The sequence below is a fragment of the Morone saxatilis genome, unplaced genomic scaffold, assembly GCF_004916995.1.
Source record: "Morone saxatilis isolate NCDOM2014 unplaced genomic scaffold, NCSU_SB_2.0 Contig16, whole genome shotgun sequence".
In the NCBI taxonomy this organism is placed as follows: Eukaryota; Metazoa; Chordata; class Actinopteri; family Moronidae; genus Morone; species Morone saxatilis.
The window spans coordinates 18,403,334-18,419,007 of record NW_023339718.1 but is presented as its reverse complement, the minus strand read 5'-3'; the positions used below and the strand labels follow the sequence as shown (position 1 = coordinate 18,419,007).

The 15,674-nt window shown below is 40.7% G+C and overlaps 2 protein-coding genes across 2 annotated transcripts in view; one reads left to right on the top strand and one right to left on the bottom strand.

The window, feature by feature from the left end:
* Window positions 1–13,885, top strand: part of LOC118325743 (calcium/calmodulin-dependent protein kinase type II subunit beta-like) — a gene marked incomplete in the record, with an annotated part of 68,785 nt that extends 54,900 nt beyond the window's left edge. Inside the window, 9 exon segments of the mRNA XM_035658533.1 lie at window positions 1,224–1,268; window positions 3,606–3,654; window positions 6,921–7,010; window positions 7,766–7,909; window positions 8,878–9,054; window positions 9,801–9,876; window positions 9,971–10,065; window positions 10,669–10,902; window positions 12,165–13,885. Coding sequence (XP_035514426.1) covers window positions 1,224–1,268; window positions 3,606–3,654; window positions 6,921–7,010; window positions 7,766–7,909; window positions 8,878–9,054; window positions 9,801–9,876; window positions 9,971–10,065; window positions 10,669–10,901 — 909 coding nt within the window.
* Window positions 1–15,674, bottom strand: part of LOC118325739 (phospholipid-transporting ATPase ID-like) — a 204,037-nt gene that overhangs the window by 182,276 nt on the left and 6,087 nt on the right. The window lies entirely within an intron of this gene.

Sequence of the window (15,674 nt, the reverse complement as noted above, 5' to 3'; positions counted from 1 at the left end):
AGGTGTCACTTCCTGGGGGGGCTGGAGGGCGGGCGAGAGAATATGGGGGGGGGGGTTCTGATTTACTGTACATCAAAAGACGGTTCTTAGCAGACTGGAGAGCTGTAGGAAAGGGAGAAAATATATCTATCCCTATTGGGAATCATCAGCAATCAGTGTCTGTTGTTTAGGGTGGCAAGTAGGTACCACAGTGAGCCATAAGGGTCAGGTACCAGTGTTTAAAATGAGCCAATAATGCTACAAACAAAGTAACAGCAGAAAAGCCATTGTTGATTGAAGAAATTGTAATAAAAGATGAAAGAGGAAAAAGGTACAACTTACTGCGGAGAAAAGTTAGTGTTTGGCTAATCTTGTGGAGTGACTGATTTCAGACTGAATTTCTTTTAGAAAGCAGAGCCTGAAATGATGCCAGTGTCTGCCCAGCAGTACTCGCCTTTTCTGTTGAAACAAGTGTGAAGGAACAGAATGACCCGTTTTCATCTTTTGCTTTGTGTGCCAGTGCTTGTAAGATGTTGAGGCTAGTGTTTATATATGTCAGAGAACATTTCATTTATATTCTATGAGCTGGCTGAGCTCTTAATTTTATTATACAGTTGTCTTCAATCTGTACATTTTTGCATCATGTAGGGCATTGAATGCAATTTGGAATTATGCATGCACAGCAGGGCAGTGTGGAAATGGAAGAGCACCCATGTTCAGCAAAACTCTGGATAAGTTAAGGTTAAAAAAGCCACAATTTTGAGTGCAACTTTATCCTTTGCTTCTCCGTAGGGTGTGTACTGTAACTGTGTGTGTGTTTGTGAGAGTGAGAGAGAGAGCAATTTTGTGAGTACTGATGTGCTCATGACAGACACTTCACCCTGAGTTTCAGTACTGTCTCTGTTCTTGGTGTTGGTGTGTGTGCGTGTGTGTTTGCGTGCACACATGCCGCATGTGCAGAGAACAAAACTGACTCCAAATTACAGTTTTCAGCTCATCCACCCACTCACTCGCTCTGGAGGATTCTTCCTTATCTCCTTTGTCAACCTTAACAAGCACTTTCTCTTCATCCAACATTCATATTGGTATTTTTTTTACTCTTCGTCCATTTTTTACACTTTGTCCATCTCTATCTACTTTTATGTCACAATCTTTTCTCTTTCCTTCCCTCCCTTTCTCTCCTACTTTCTTTCCTTTCTCTCGTTTATTCCATGTTCCTCCTCCTCCTCCTCCTCTTCCTCCAGGAACCACAGACAACCGTCATCCATAATCCAGTGGACAGGACGAAGGTATACATCATTCCCTAGTCCTGACCCATTCTTTATCCTCTTTGTCATTCTCCTCCTTTTCCTTATCTTCTCCTGCTCTTTGATCCTTCATTTCATCATGCATCATTGTGACCGCACCATGGCTTTGGTTTACTAATGTGTATGTGCATATGTCTGTGCGTGTGTGTGTGTGTGTGTTTTGCTAAAGATTAAACTCCTCAGATAAATGACTTTATACTATAAAGGGAACAAGGGGTGGATGGGATAGCAAATGTTGCCTTTTTAACCAGTGCCCCATTGAGCAAGCTTTTTGTGCCAACTAGGGGACCTTGACACACACACATTAAACTCCCCAGTAGTATATAATGAACTACAGTATATAATTATGTATAATAAGGAATTCAGGTAACTACAGCAATGTCTATATTTTCAAGTCAGACCAGAAGGGAAATCACCAGAATGATAAATCAACAAAAAAAGTCTTACACAGACTCAAGAGCTTGAATGTAATTTTAGAGACATGCGTTTTCCTTGTTTTGCCTTTGTTCTGCATCTTTGTTCAAACAAAGCTTTATGCAGCATATGAGCAATATTTCTAATGATTAAACATGTAAAAACTAGATCTTTTACCAGATTGCTGTCAGAGCTCTAATGTAGTTGAAAGATACTCTTTGGTATAATAATTAATTATTATTGTTTTTTGGTCGTATATTTCTACGCTATCATGTAGCCTCTTAAACGTAGTTGCTTCAGTTAGTGTAACTGTGTCTGTATGTGTTTAGAGGTTGTGCATGAACCTGTATGACTTTGCAGAAGGATCCCTTCCTCATAGTTATGACCAAGCATTTACGTATTATGCTTTTGTGTGTGTGTGCTACTGTGTTTGCTCAAGTTGTGTTTGCTAAGTTGTGATGCTCACAGCTGAAGGGAAACTTAACTCTGTTCCAAAGCCACATCCAAGTTTTGCATTACAACAGAATGACCTTTGCATTAGATTTTGGGTCAGACCTCAGGAAGCAGTGCATGGCTGCTTCGAATTGTGTACAGCAGCAGCTCTCTGAGAGTCCATAGAGAGAATACACAGGAAGGCACTGAAAGTATTTGGGAAGAACACTGCTTCATTGCAGTTTTTGTTTTTACACCAGGCTGGTTTAAAGCAGCTTACTTGACATCTAGAACAGTTGCTCGTCTTGTTTCAACCCTAGAGTCTTGGCTAAATAGGTGAAATGTCTCAATTTATGGGCTGATAAATGAATGAAGTATATAAGTAAGTGTATATTTATGTAGGTAATGTTTGACATGCACTAGCTTGCCTGTAATGTGGCAGGATGAAACAAAATGTATAAAATGCAAAATGTCACAGAGACAACTTCTCTATGATTCAGACCAAAGAAAACTAACTGTAGGTGTGATCACACTTTTAGTGATATTTCTAATATTTGAGGATGCTTACCACAGTTCTCTCCCTCACACTCACACATACACACACTTCGCTCGTTCCCCAGGTCACCAGCTGCTCTTTCGAAGGCTATGAAACCACGTTTGTGCTTTGCGCTCATGATGATGTTCGTGCACGCGTGTACTTATAATGAGGTCACTGAGTCTCTCAACTCTCCTCTACATGCAGGGGAATTTAGGCCCATTTAATCTGCTAATTGGAAATCAGAAGCTAACGTCTCCTTTGGTGAAAGCCTGAGCAGAGAAAAGACAGCCAGGCAGACAAAAAGGTAGATGGATAGATTGTAAAATCTGAAGTCTCGCTTAAAATGACAACTAATTGGCCTTTGAGAATCCATTCTGACTGCTTCCATTGTTAAAATAGATGGATGGAGCAGATCCCATTGAGTTTCTGTCAGTTTCTACAAGAGACAAGAGCACCCTGTGGAGGAAAGACGTCACTTGTCCACATGGTGTGATGCGCGCACACACACACACTCTCTCTCTGAGGATGAAGCAGAGGGAGATTGGAGTAGAAGAAGAGAAAAGAAGTTTCAGGCCAAGGGTAAAGAAGTCACAGTGGCTGGTTTGCTGGTATGGTTTGACTTTCTATTTGCAAAGGTTGGGTGGTTATGACACATTAACAGCATTGCAACAATATTGGGATTTTGTCCTGGTTTGGTATGTGTTTATAATTTATTATTTAATCCTTATTAATTGGCTTTGATATATTTGGTGCTCTGTAATCAGTTTTTGTTTTGGGAAGACTCGACATGGCAACATAGTAATATGCCCCCTGCTGGCTTGTGTTCTGATTATGTAAAACAAGTCACTAGCACTGTTGGGATGTGTCTTTATGTGTATAAATGTGTGTGCTATTATGTTTGAACCCAAACTAACTGTCTCATCTATGATCTCTAGGAGTCATCAGACAGCAGCAACACCACCGTGGAGGATGAAGATGTGAAAGGTAAGACTGCAGTGATATAAAACATGACAAATTTCAAAACTTAAAAGTGTCTAGTACTGAACTGTTTGCTGCAAATGAAAGGCCAGGATCCTCAAATTTTGGATCATCACTTGACATTTCCACTGTAATTGTTTTCTGCTGCAGCCAGTCAGTGAACAACCTGCGTAACTGCAGAACCATGAGGTGCCTCTCACAAGCATAAATATCACATGAAGCTTTCAGAAACAATAGAAGCAATAAAAAAGAAGTGGATGACAATGGGCAGATAGTACACTTGACCAGAAAGTCAAATAAATTGGCTTAATTGTTGTTCAGTTGGGCTTGTAAAGTTTTCAGCTTGTAATGGTGGATTGTGACAAGCTTTAGTTTCACATGGGGAAATTAATTCCTTAATTCTCCTTGCAGTAAAAGTTGTTGATTATTTGTTACTGACATAATTATAAGTGTAGTAATTACAGTTACATGTTCTGACAATCTAAAGAGCCTACAAAAAGGCCTCTCTCAGCTGGTGCTCTGCTTTGCATGAGCCTCTTGTTTATTAGATGGTGAGATAAGGGTGCTGATACAGTTTGATGCCACCTGTTGAACTGAGATGTCTTTTTTTTCCTGACAGAATGAACATTTGTGTCATTGTGATTCTTGACCATTTATAAAAGCTTGCAACTATAATGTGGAACAAAATTATTAATTACTTTTTTTAATGAAGTTAATGTGTAAAGACCAAAAAATAGATTTGTAATCAGAACAGCACATGCTAAATGTACAGGGATTGTTATTTTGACAATGAGAGTAATACGTTCACATACACATGTGTGGTATGGATTGTATAAATGTGACTCTAACTTAGTCGGCAGGCAGTCAGCGGGCTGATAGCTGACCTCTTACTGACCTCTTACTGACCCCCTATGGAGCCTGGCTGTATTGCTTCCTTTTGCTGGTTTTTCAAAAAGACTGAAGAGGTGTGTGTGTGTGTGTGTGCACGCGTGCGTCTGATACGAGATCGGGGGGGGCCTGTGAAATGTAAGAGGCCTTGTAATGATGTTGTGGTTTGGTGTTTGGCTATAATCTTAATGTTGAAAAACACACACCTCTGAAATACCAATGTACGGGGTGTCCGCTTGCAGAGTTGTGTACTGTATATGTTGCACACATATCAGCAAATCACTTCTGTGTCCAGCCTTCTTTGTCTCGTGTGTGTGTGTGTGTGTGTGGTTGAATCTACGTTTGTGTGATTGTTTGTGTGACTGTGTGTGTGTGTGAATTCATAGGTTCTTCCTCTGGTAATCTATGCAAACAGAGTACAATGCGTCTAAATCGGGTCATGAATGAGGCTTTGCTGCTGTGTCACAAATTCCCTAGCAACCATGGCAGAGCCGTCATGTAGGTCTGTAAGAAAAATGAGCCAGTGTCACAACGAGTACTACAATTGTGAAGTAGTACTCAAGTAGAAATACCCATTATTTTACTGGTATCGTCCTTATTGTAAAATGTAAAGATGTTATATTTTATTTGAAGTGGGAAAATTAAGAATTATGAAGTGCACATCACAATAATTACAGACATTTGATTAACATAGAATAGATTTTTAAATGTACTCCAGAACACAACAAAAAATCCAAAGTACACAGTGAATTTACCCAATTACAATATCAGGGATGAATGTACTTCATCAGGTATGACTGGACAAAAAGTTTGCCCGATGGAGCATTACATCACCTGAAAATCCTTTATACCCCCTGGCTCTACTGTACTTTACTGTACTTTCCCCGTACACAGTGAAATGTATCCACCCCCTACCCATTTCCTTCCCCTCCAAGGTCCCAAATTGGAGCCCCACCATCCCACCCCCCTGGCAGGAGCGGAGAGGGCAAGGGCACCTTGTGGGGCGGAGGGGGTCAGGGCTAGAGGGGGAGGTGTCTAAATTTAGTCCTGGTGGCAGGAAATGGAGACAGAGTGCCTAGAGAGGCATTAAAAACACACCGCTCTGCTAGCGCCACCCTTAGATAGCATTAGTCTCACACAACGGTTTTAAGATTCTTTAGATACGAACCGGCAGATAGCACGATTAGTGTCAGAGAAAACTACAAGAGCCAGGTGAGTGCGGGAGGAAGGAGAGTCGTGTTTGGTTGGAATAGTTTGTGTCATGTTGGCCTGTAGGATCTTGTCAGGTCAGTGAGTGCTCGACAGCTGGTTTGTAACCCAACACCTAAGCTGGCGTTTGGAGCATCTGAGCACATATCTGTTCTGTTACTCTCAATACTTTTATACTGGTTGTACATGTTACACACACCGTCTTCTGAGGGCTGCTTGTTGTGAGTCGTTAATCTACAGTTTCGTTGTGTAGGGTGATAATTCTTTACGCGAGTTATGATTTATAGGATTGCTTGCTGTTAAATTGCTAATCGTAAAGTTCTTCTTTTTGTGACATCTGTGGAATTAAGTGTTAATTGGTGGGATGTTTCTGCACAGCACTTGCGAGGGATCACCTGTCAGTCAACCAGTGTGGGCTGTGCTTTCTTTGAATTTCCCTCATTATGTTTGGTTTCTGTAGTTACCACTTTTAGCTGAGAGTAGGAAAATTGCCATTCACAGATGCAAATGTTGTGGATTGTTTCTGTTGATCTGTGAATTTAATTTGATCACATTTGAGAGGGCGCAGTTATGCCCCTGGCAATGCGGCAGGAAACTCCTGTATTTTTCTCTCTCCTTGCCAGTCTTGTGCCATCTATTTTTTCCTACAGGGATGCTTTCTTTCCCCTATGTTTGTTAATGAGTGTTCATATGTTGCGTTTCCCTTTGTGCCAGCTGATTAAACAGACGAGCGGTAATGAATAACATCCAACTCTCTCTCATTATCATGGCCATCACCATTGTCATCATCCATCCTCTGCTCACTGGCAAGACTCCCATTAAAGTCTTAGCAAAACCTCACATGCAGCAGCAGCCCCAGTTGTAAGTCCTGCTGTAATGGAGTCATTAACTCGGATAATGAACAAAATGCTTTTTTTCTTCTTCTTTTTTTGGCTTGACTTGACATCTAGTGACTGTCTGGTGTCAGTGAAAAGTAGCTGTAATAAAGGTTGACTGGGTTTATCATCTTTTACTTATCTGCCCCTACTGTCTCACTTTGCCCTCCCCATCATTCCTCTGTGTGACATTTCAGTTGTGTTTTTGCGTGCAATATGTGCAGCTGCTGGTCATCTCTCTCTACATGTGTGTTTTGAGTCTCATTCTGTGTGTGTGTTTGTTTGTGCACATGTTATCAGGAAAGAGCTTAGACAACAGCTCGCTTAAGGCGCAGTCCAGCACAAGCTCCCAGCCTGATAGCTCTCAGGGCTCCTCAGCTGCTGTGTACTGTAAGTCAGCATGGCCCGCCAAATGCAGACCATAACGCATCATCAGCATTCATTTGCTGTACTGGTAATTTAACTTGACTAAAACCTTCCTTGTGTGTATTGCATTCAGCGTCCCTGCATGTATTAAAAGCAAACATCTGCTGCTATTTAGCACCATTAAATCCCCACTAAGTACCCTGACTTGCACTGTGCTTCGTCACTCCTTTTGAGTCTTCTTAGTTTGCACCATTTCTATGTCTTACTATCAGACAGTCCAAAGCATTTAATAACAACATAAATTCTCAGAAAAAAATAAGCCCTTCTGAAAAACAGTGAAATGCTTTGTAGTATTTCTAATCCTCTACCATCCCATTCTACCCCCTGTGCTGCCCACACCATGAGTGTTTACAATACCTCGTTGTCTCCTTCTCATGGACAAATGTTGAATAGCAACACAATACTGCTCCATGGCCATCCGTATCTTAACTATGTTATTCAGACATTTCTAAGCATGAATTTTGCCCTTTTATGTCCCTTCACTGTCTTGGAGAGCTCTAATGGTACATCCAGTACCACAATTTCACAGTAAATGAAACTGCATTGCTGTTTGTGTTTGATATATGTCACCTTTTTTCATGTTTGGCTGGGTGGTCTGCTTGTCTTAATGCACTCCTAGATGGACTTCATGTTCATCTGAATGGCCTCAGTGCCTTGATCAACCATCCATTGAAGTACACTGTCTCTCATGTTCCTCCCTTCCTCCCTCCTGAACCCAGCTGCCACAAAGTTTGCTGACCTGCTGGGCTCAGTTCGTAGGGGCTCAGGGCCCACATCTGACGGGGAAGGGAGATCCTGCACTCCACCTCCCGCTGTCCTCTCTGCCCCCTCCCCTCCACACACCCCTGTTGTCCCCATGCAGAGTAAGTAGAAAAGAGCAAGAACAGGGAGTGTACAGCAGACGACCACTGGAAAAGAAAAAGTGGCCATGAGACATGAACTGGTATCTCCTGTTCCTCTGTTCCCATGTCAAGATAATTCATGAAAAGATGGATTCTGATTGACTGATTCTGTCATTTTTCATTTTGGGAAAGGAATGAAAAGGAGTAAAATGACTACATAGATCACTTTCTCATTTTAAAATGGCACTAAAGAAATATGAAAATGTTAAAAGAAATTGCTGTGATGACATTTTAATTAAGAAAAAAATCCCTTCCAAATCCAATGAAAATAGCAAAATCAACAATAAATTGATAATATGTATTATTGTATAGTCAAATGTTTATTTGTCTTTCCTATAGGCCTCAATTGTTGCAAAGTGTTAAAAACACAACAATGAGTGACGTGCTCCTTCATTACAATGAACATGAGCACTGAAGTTTATTTTGAGTCATACAGCTGCTGTAAAATACTCAGTGGCACACCTAATGTGTATTATTCCACTGCTGAAAATAGTCCCAAACTATTCTAAACTAAACTCCTATTTGAGTAACGTTTGTTAAAACCCACAGTGCCAAGCTAAATTAGGGAATTACTGAGAGTTTTCTTTAAGATGAAACAAAATATTTAATTACCCTTTTTATATATATATAAGTGGATTTACGTTAGTATGTTAAGCAGGATATACTTCAAAGGCAGCAAAACTATGTTAATGTATAATCGATGAAACCATCTTCTATGAAAAAGTGTGATAATTAGAAATACAGGACAAGGACAAGTTCAATTCATGGTTATTGTGACTACAAATACACAAATTCCTAAAGGGATTTCCTTGTTACTTCATTCCTTTATTCTCTTTTTGTTTCCCTCCTCTTCTGTTTCTAATCTATTCTTTTGCATTCCTCCACCTCCACCATCACCCACCCATCCATCTTGCCTGAATGGCGCCCAGTGTCTCGGCTCACAGACCTGGTAAGCAGCGTACGCAGGGTGCCGGTAGCCCCAGCACCTGAGGTTGATGCTGCGCCGGCGCCGGTGCCTAGCGCCAGGCCCACCCCTTCACCTGCACACACCACCTCCCCACCTCCCCCTCACTCTCCCTCCAGCCATTCCCTGTCTTCCTCCCAGAGTGAGTACCGAGCATGACCCACCCCCACGCATAGTAGCCAATCACGGGGGTGAATCAAATGCCATTTCAGGTTTTCATTGCAGGCCTGTGTGTGTTCTGCTTTTGGTACATAGAGATGGGTACATTGTGTTGTTAAACTGCTCTTTTGTCAGCTGAGTTAGAAATGAAACTATCTGGATGGGTGTGCTTTTTGCCTCTGAGCCATATTAACCCCCCCCCGGCGCACCCCCCCCCCCCCCCAGGGTTAGCAGTACTGGCTTCAGACAGATTAATATATTTGTTTTGTTGTTTTGGACTAGTTGTGATGTCTTGGAGTACATAGGTGAAGTTGCTTGTGATGAAGGAGATGACTTGTGTGTGCTCATAGTACAGTGTAGGTGTTTAGGATCACATGATGAGAAAGGTCCCTATGTGTGTAGATGTCTGATTTTATTTCTTTGACATGTTCAGTGAAAGAAATGTAAACTAATTCAAGAGTTAATTAACTTGTTTAGGCTTCACAGATGTTTGTGAAGTAACTCCACTATAAAGCATATTTTTCCAGCTTCTTGTATGAACAACAAGTTTACTCTGACACATTTTCATGGTATTCTCAGTAAGTATGAATGTACATTGGGTTTCTAACTGGCTTTGCCTAAACATCTGTTTTGTTGCGTTAATACATTAAAATCACTTAAAAACTAACTGCTCTCCATCTGTTTTTGTTAACCCCTAATTAACTTAACCGTTCTTACTGTCCACTGCAGCACGCAAACAAGAAATTATCAAGATCACTGAGCAGCTGATCGAGGCAATCAACAATGGAGACTTTGAGGCATACGCGTGAGTCTACATTTTTGTGTTTGGTTTGTGTTAAAATGTATAGTTCAAAGTTAATGTCTGGCTTCATTAACATGTTCTGCTCTTTCCTTTTCAGTAAGATCTGTGACCCTGGACTGACCTCGTTTGAGCCGGAGGCACTGGGCAACCTAGTAGAAGGGATGGATTTCCACAGATTCTACTTTGAAAACCGTAAGATAGATTTGTTGTCATTTAAAAAAGGTCACTTCTCATACTGTTGCAGTCTTGCTGGTTAATAATGGGATTTTGAAAATCTGGTTTCTTTTTGTTGTATCTGTCTTTTTGTTTGAGAGTAAACATGCACGCCTCATTAGTCAGAATCCTAAAATGGGGCTTAAAAAGAGAATGTAGTCAGTCTTTACTGATTCATTTGCCCTATTGCTGGTTTCAGCTGTAAAAGACCACATTCGGATGCGTGAAATAAAAAATGGAAGTAGGGAAGTGTAAGTAAAGCTCCATCCTGAAAAAGCTAGACTCACCAATCATATTCCACAGCAGCTCCCACATCCACTAAGCTTGAGATGATTAGTGCGACATACACACATCATATTACATCATTTGTCGAATTTGACCTCAAAATTCAAACCACCTGTATTTGCATCCTTATGGGGTGTCAATGTGTGAAACTTCAGAACACTTCTTGTAAATACAGTACTTGCTTTCATTTACATGTCAACTATATGAAAGTGAGTAATACAATAGTAGTAATAATAGTAGAGGAGTAATCCTGTCATTATTGGCTGACATTGTTCATTCCTTCTTCTTTTTTTTTAGTTTTGGCTAAGAACAGCAAGCCCATCCACACCACAATCCTGAACCCCCACGTCCACCTGATTGGCGAAGACGCTGCCTGCATCGCTTACATCCGCCTGACTCAGTATGTTGACGGCCAGGGTCGGCCGCGGTCCAGCCAGTCAGAGGAAACTCGTGTTTGGCATCGTAGAGACAGCAAGTGGCAGAACATCCACTTCCACTGCTCAGGCGCACCAGCTGCGCCACTCCAGTGAGGTATGGAACAGTGTGACAACTGGGAGGACACTCACAGCTGAAAGTGTTCCTCTCATAGCTTGTTTGTACTTTCATTAAACTGCTACAGCCAATATTCACTCTAAATAGTTTGTCAGATGATGCAGTTTTATTCAGTCAATCTTTCTTTTCATTTTAGCATTGAGATAGAGAGTCAGCAAAAGAAAATCAGTGTTTCATCAGAAAACGTAGCAACTCCACTTCAAGTTGAGGTATTCCCACCCAATATATCATTCAGGTTACTTACATGAATTTCTTTATGGTCCACGTGTACTGGGGACAAAAATAATCCTCATCCAATATCAACCAGCAACACCGTCCAGCCACAATAACATAGAAATCACAAACATAGAGACACACAGAGACATGAACATCAAACAACAAATCTCAATCAAAGTGTGACCAGCATTACAAACAAGATACATCAACAAAACCATCCAGCTGCAAAGACATAAAAACCAGCATAAGCATCATCCTACAAGTAGGCCTATATATTTTGCCTCTTTTTCCCCGTGTTGAGGAGAGTAATAGCTGTGTTTGTGTCTGTCTTGACTGAGGGAATTCTGAAGAGGGTCCCAGAGACTAGTGATTCTGCTGATGAAGAGAGTGGGTGCAGTCAGACAGGATGGATTTGCCCCCTTACCACCTGACTGTTATACTGAACAGACCGGCTGCTCTGCTGGACATCTACTTCAGTTCACTTTATTAGCCAGTGCATTCTTGGATTTGATATTTAAACTGCCATACCAACGAACAAGGGAAACTGATTCTTTGTAGGATTTGTTAAGGAAAGTCATCAGGGGCCTGTCAACATCAAAACTTCACTAGTATCAAATAATGTAGACTTGAATTGTGCTTGTGTAAAGAGTTAAGAGTTACTTTTATAGCCACCTTTTTTGCTTTGGATGGGCTGTAACTGCCCCATGTTGTGTTAAAGCAATAGAGAGTTACATGAGAAGATCGATATCACTCTGAAGCTGGAGCTAGGGGGCCGTTATCTTAGACGGCTTTTTCCAGTCTTTTTGCTAAGCTAAGCTAACTGCTGGTGGTAGCTTCATATTTACTGTGCAGACCTGAGAGTGAACTCAATCCTCTCCTCTAACATTCAGCAAGAAAGCAAATAAGCCTATTTTCCAAAATGTCAAACTATTCCATTAATTTTAAAGCGGCGGCTGCACTGATCTCAGTCACACTTTTATTGTCACATTTGAATTTATTTGACGTTGTTTTGTTTTCCTTCTCAGGGTTGAATGCCATAGCTTTGTCAGCTTTTGTCAGGAGTGTTCTGCTGGAGAGAGAGGAAGAGGAGAAGGAGGAGGAAGGGATAAAAGAACAAGTCCAGTGTCAGTTTGGGGACGGGGCTCCTCGCCCTTCAGCAGCAAACCCTCCCTCACTGGACGCCCGGCCTCAACCCCCAGCATGCATCTCTTCTTTTACTACTACTGCCCCGTGTCTGTCACCTGCCCCACAACATCTTCTGACATCCAACAGCTCAACATCCTTCACCCCCTCCAGCTTCCTCTTCTTCCCTTCCGGCACACTGAGTGATAGGCGGGGGAGGGGGTGTTTTCAGCACTCAGTAGGATTCCTTCTTCCCATGGTCTCTTTCCCCCCCGTCCCCACAATTTTTGTGACACCAAACCTCTTGTCCTCCTGTGAATCCACACTTGTGTGACAAACACTGCACTGGAAATACAGTATGTAAAGTTTTAAGTAAAATCTATTATTATCATTACTATATTATTATGATGATTATTATTATTACACATTTGCAATTGTATATGTAATTTGTATAATTCGAAAATTCTTGATGCCAGTGGTTTCTAGAGTTGAAGGAAATCTTTTATTTGTTTTTCTCTATCTTTTTAAGGAAGCATGTTTTTTTCCCCATATAACAGTGGCTGTTTTTTATTGTGGCTATTAAGTGGAAAATTATATTGGCAGTTTTTGTAATTTGCTTCTTGTATGTTAGCTATAATACTGCGCCCAACTTGTTTTTGTTTGTTTGTTTTTGGGTTGTCTTCTTCTTTTTATTTTTTTGGAAGGGGTGTCTGATGGTATTATGCGTTCATGTAAAGAATGAGTCCTAATGTGTGTGTGTGTGTGTGTGACTGTGGTTATGTAAGCCAGACACCTAGTGTGTACTAGTCCAGACACAATGACTCTGTACAGTTGGAGGAACCTATTGTTTTTCCCTTTGTTGCAATGTGAGCGGCCGGAGAAGCTAGGCTCAGTGTCTTCCTGCATCAAAGCGTAAACATTTCAAACATACAAAACAAACAGCACGCAATAGGAGATTAATTGTGAATTTACTTTTCCATCTTCATGTTTAACGCTGTAATGGTAGCACCCTGAATGGTGAGGTCTGAAATATGAAGTCAGAGAAGAAAAATATGTTGCTTTTATCAGTTAGCGACAGTGTTCCCTTTCTTGTTCTTGTCCCTATCTCATTACAATGAGAACATTTTCTTAATATAACATGATACATGATGATAACATAACAACGTATTTTGTTATAAGAAGAAACATATATATATATATATATAACACATCCCCTTTACAACATTACATGTTGGTGTATTACATAAAGAAATTATTTGTATGTTCTCTGTAATATGAAAAAATGTTACAACATGAAAAATGTAGGGATGGGATATTTTGAGCCAGATTCTGCCTTGATAAATGCATATGATAAGAGTCGTTATTTAACATGCGGGGCTGTACAGAAAAAAAAACAAGAAGTCTGATCTCTTACAGGGAAGGGAGCATCAATTCTCTTAAATCTGAGGCATAAAAGGCTGATGGATATAAGTCCCAGTCCTTGAACTCGGGATTATGTTTAGTTGTAGACTAGACGGATCTTTGGAATAACATCGTTTCGCTATATAACCAACCATTTTGAACAGATTCAAGGCCACCCTGATGTAAAAATACTCAAATTACTATTAGTATACGGAATAGAATTCACCCCAATCAATCAATCAATCAATCAATGTAACACTTGGTAAATTACTAAACGCATCAACATTGTGTATGTATTGTATCACATTTCCCACTCTAAACAGTTAACTCAGTAAAACATTGAATCAAAACATCAAAAATATAATGTTATTTCTTGTTTTACTTGCGATTTAATGAGATAGGCTTCTTGTTATTATGCTATATTTTGTATGTCATAATAACAAATGAAATATGTCATACCGTTACATCAAAGTATCTTGCTGTAATTGCAATATATTTTGCTCGCAGGAGCAGTGACATGCTGCCATACTTTCTTAAACCTCACTGTCCTTTGACACCACACCTCGGTCTTCTCGCACAATAATGTTTCATATACATTTTCATACAAATCTCAGTGAGCGAGTAGTTCAGCTTTGACCACTGTTTCCACAGGGAGCCTGTTTTTTTCCCCAGCTAGTGGTGCTAAAAAGGTGCTCGGGGAGAGATGCGCTGTTGGTGGCTCCTGATGTTGCTAGGCAACAGCCGAATACCCGCTTGAAGCTCAGTGCGCTCTTCCTAAAAGTTGTGATATTTTTAACTCGCTAAAATCTCTGTGCTGCCTGGAACACAACAGCAGCTCCTTTTTCTTTTCAATCAAAATGACAAACCAAGAGACGTGCACCATAGAAAGGCTCCCGGAGGCTGTTTGACCTTTCTCACTTCTAAAGCCGCAGTGCAGAAATGTGTCCATACGAAGCACATGCATACAGAAAACTAACATTTAGTCATATCAGTGATGAAGAAGGATATTCTCGCTTGAAGCCCGATAAGTGTTTCCCGGCCGTACAGCAAGTTCATAAACGTCCGCACATAGTGAGGTTGGCGTAGGGCTTCACTGTTCTGTGGTCTGGTTCCTCATTTCAGGGCAGTCCTTCGCCACAGGGTGCAATATTTGTGTGTGTGTCTGCAAGCATGTACAGTACATCCATTGCTCTCAGTGTGTATTCTTAATAAGCCTGGGGGGTGTGTGTGTTGTGTGAGAGATGGAAGGAGAAGGCTTTATTTCGGAGGACACATCAGTCCCCTGCCTTCAGCCCAGGACTTTTTTCTTATGAGTTGATCTGTTTTTTTTTTTTTGTTTTTTTCTCATGTATTATGTTTTTGTGTAATATTTGCTTTTTATGATATGAAGTGCTTGTGCCAGGTGGGGCAGGATAAATCCGATGGACTTTGCAGCACTGAAAACTGTTTTTGTAGGGGTTTGGCTTGGAATCAGCTCCTCTGTACTTTGCTCGTCCACCATTGGCTGCCTTCACATTTGTCTCACCCCTATTGGTCAGACCAAGATATTAAGAGACCGGGCAGTCAGTTTGGTGAACAGTCCTCAGGTTTCTATTTATTTTGAATATTTATTTATTTATTTTAGTGGATATTTTTATTGTGCTTCTTTCTTTTCTTTTCTTTTTTGTTTTTGTTTTGTTTTCCTATTGTACAGCTCATGCACTTGTGCAAGTACTGTTCGTTGTTGTTCAAAGGGACACTGCTCCATGTAAAACATGACTGTTTTTAAAGGGATAGTACACCCAATTTGCATCCTGCATGTTTTTTTTTTGTAACGACCAACATGGTGTGAATTACTTTTTTCTTCAGCATCTTTAGATTTAGGTTTGTGACATTGTTTTTGCAGTTTTATGGTGTCCATTTATTTTCCTTCCACGTAGGTCATTACCACTTTGCCAGAGTGGGACATCTATCACTTTAAAACTCATATAATACAGGATTGTATTTTGTGTGAACTATCCCTCGAAAAGCTT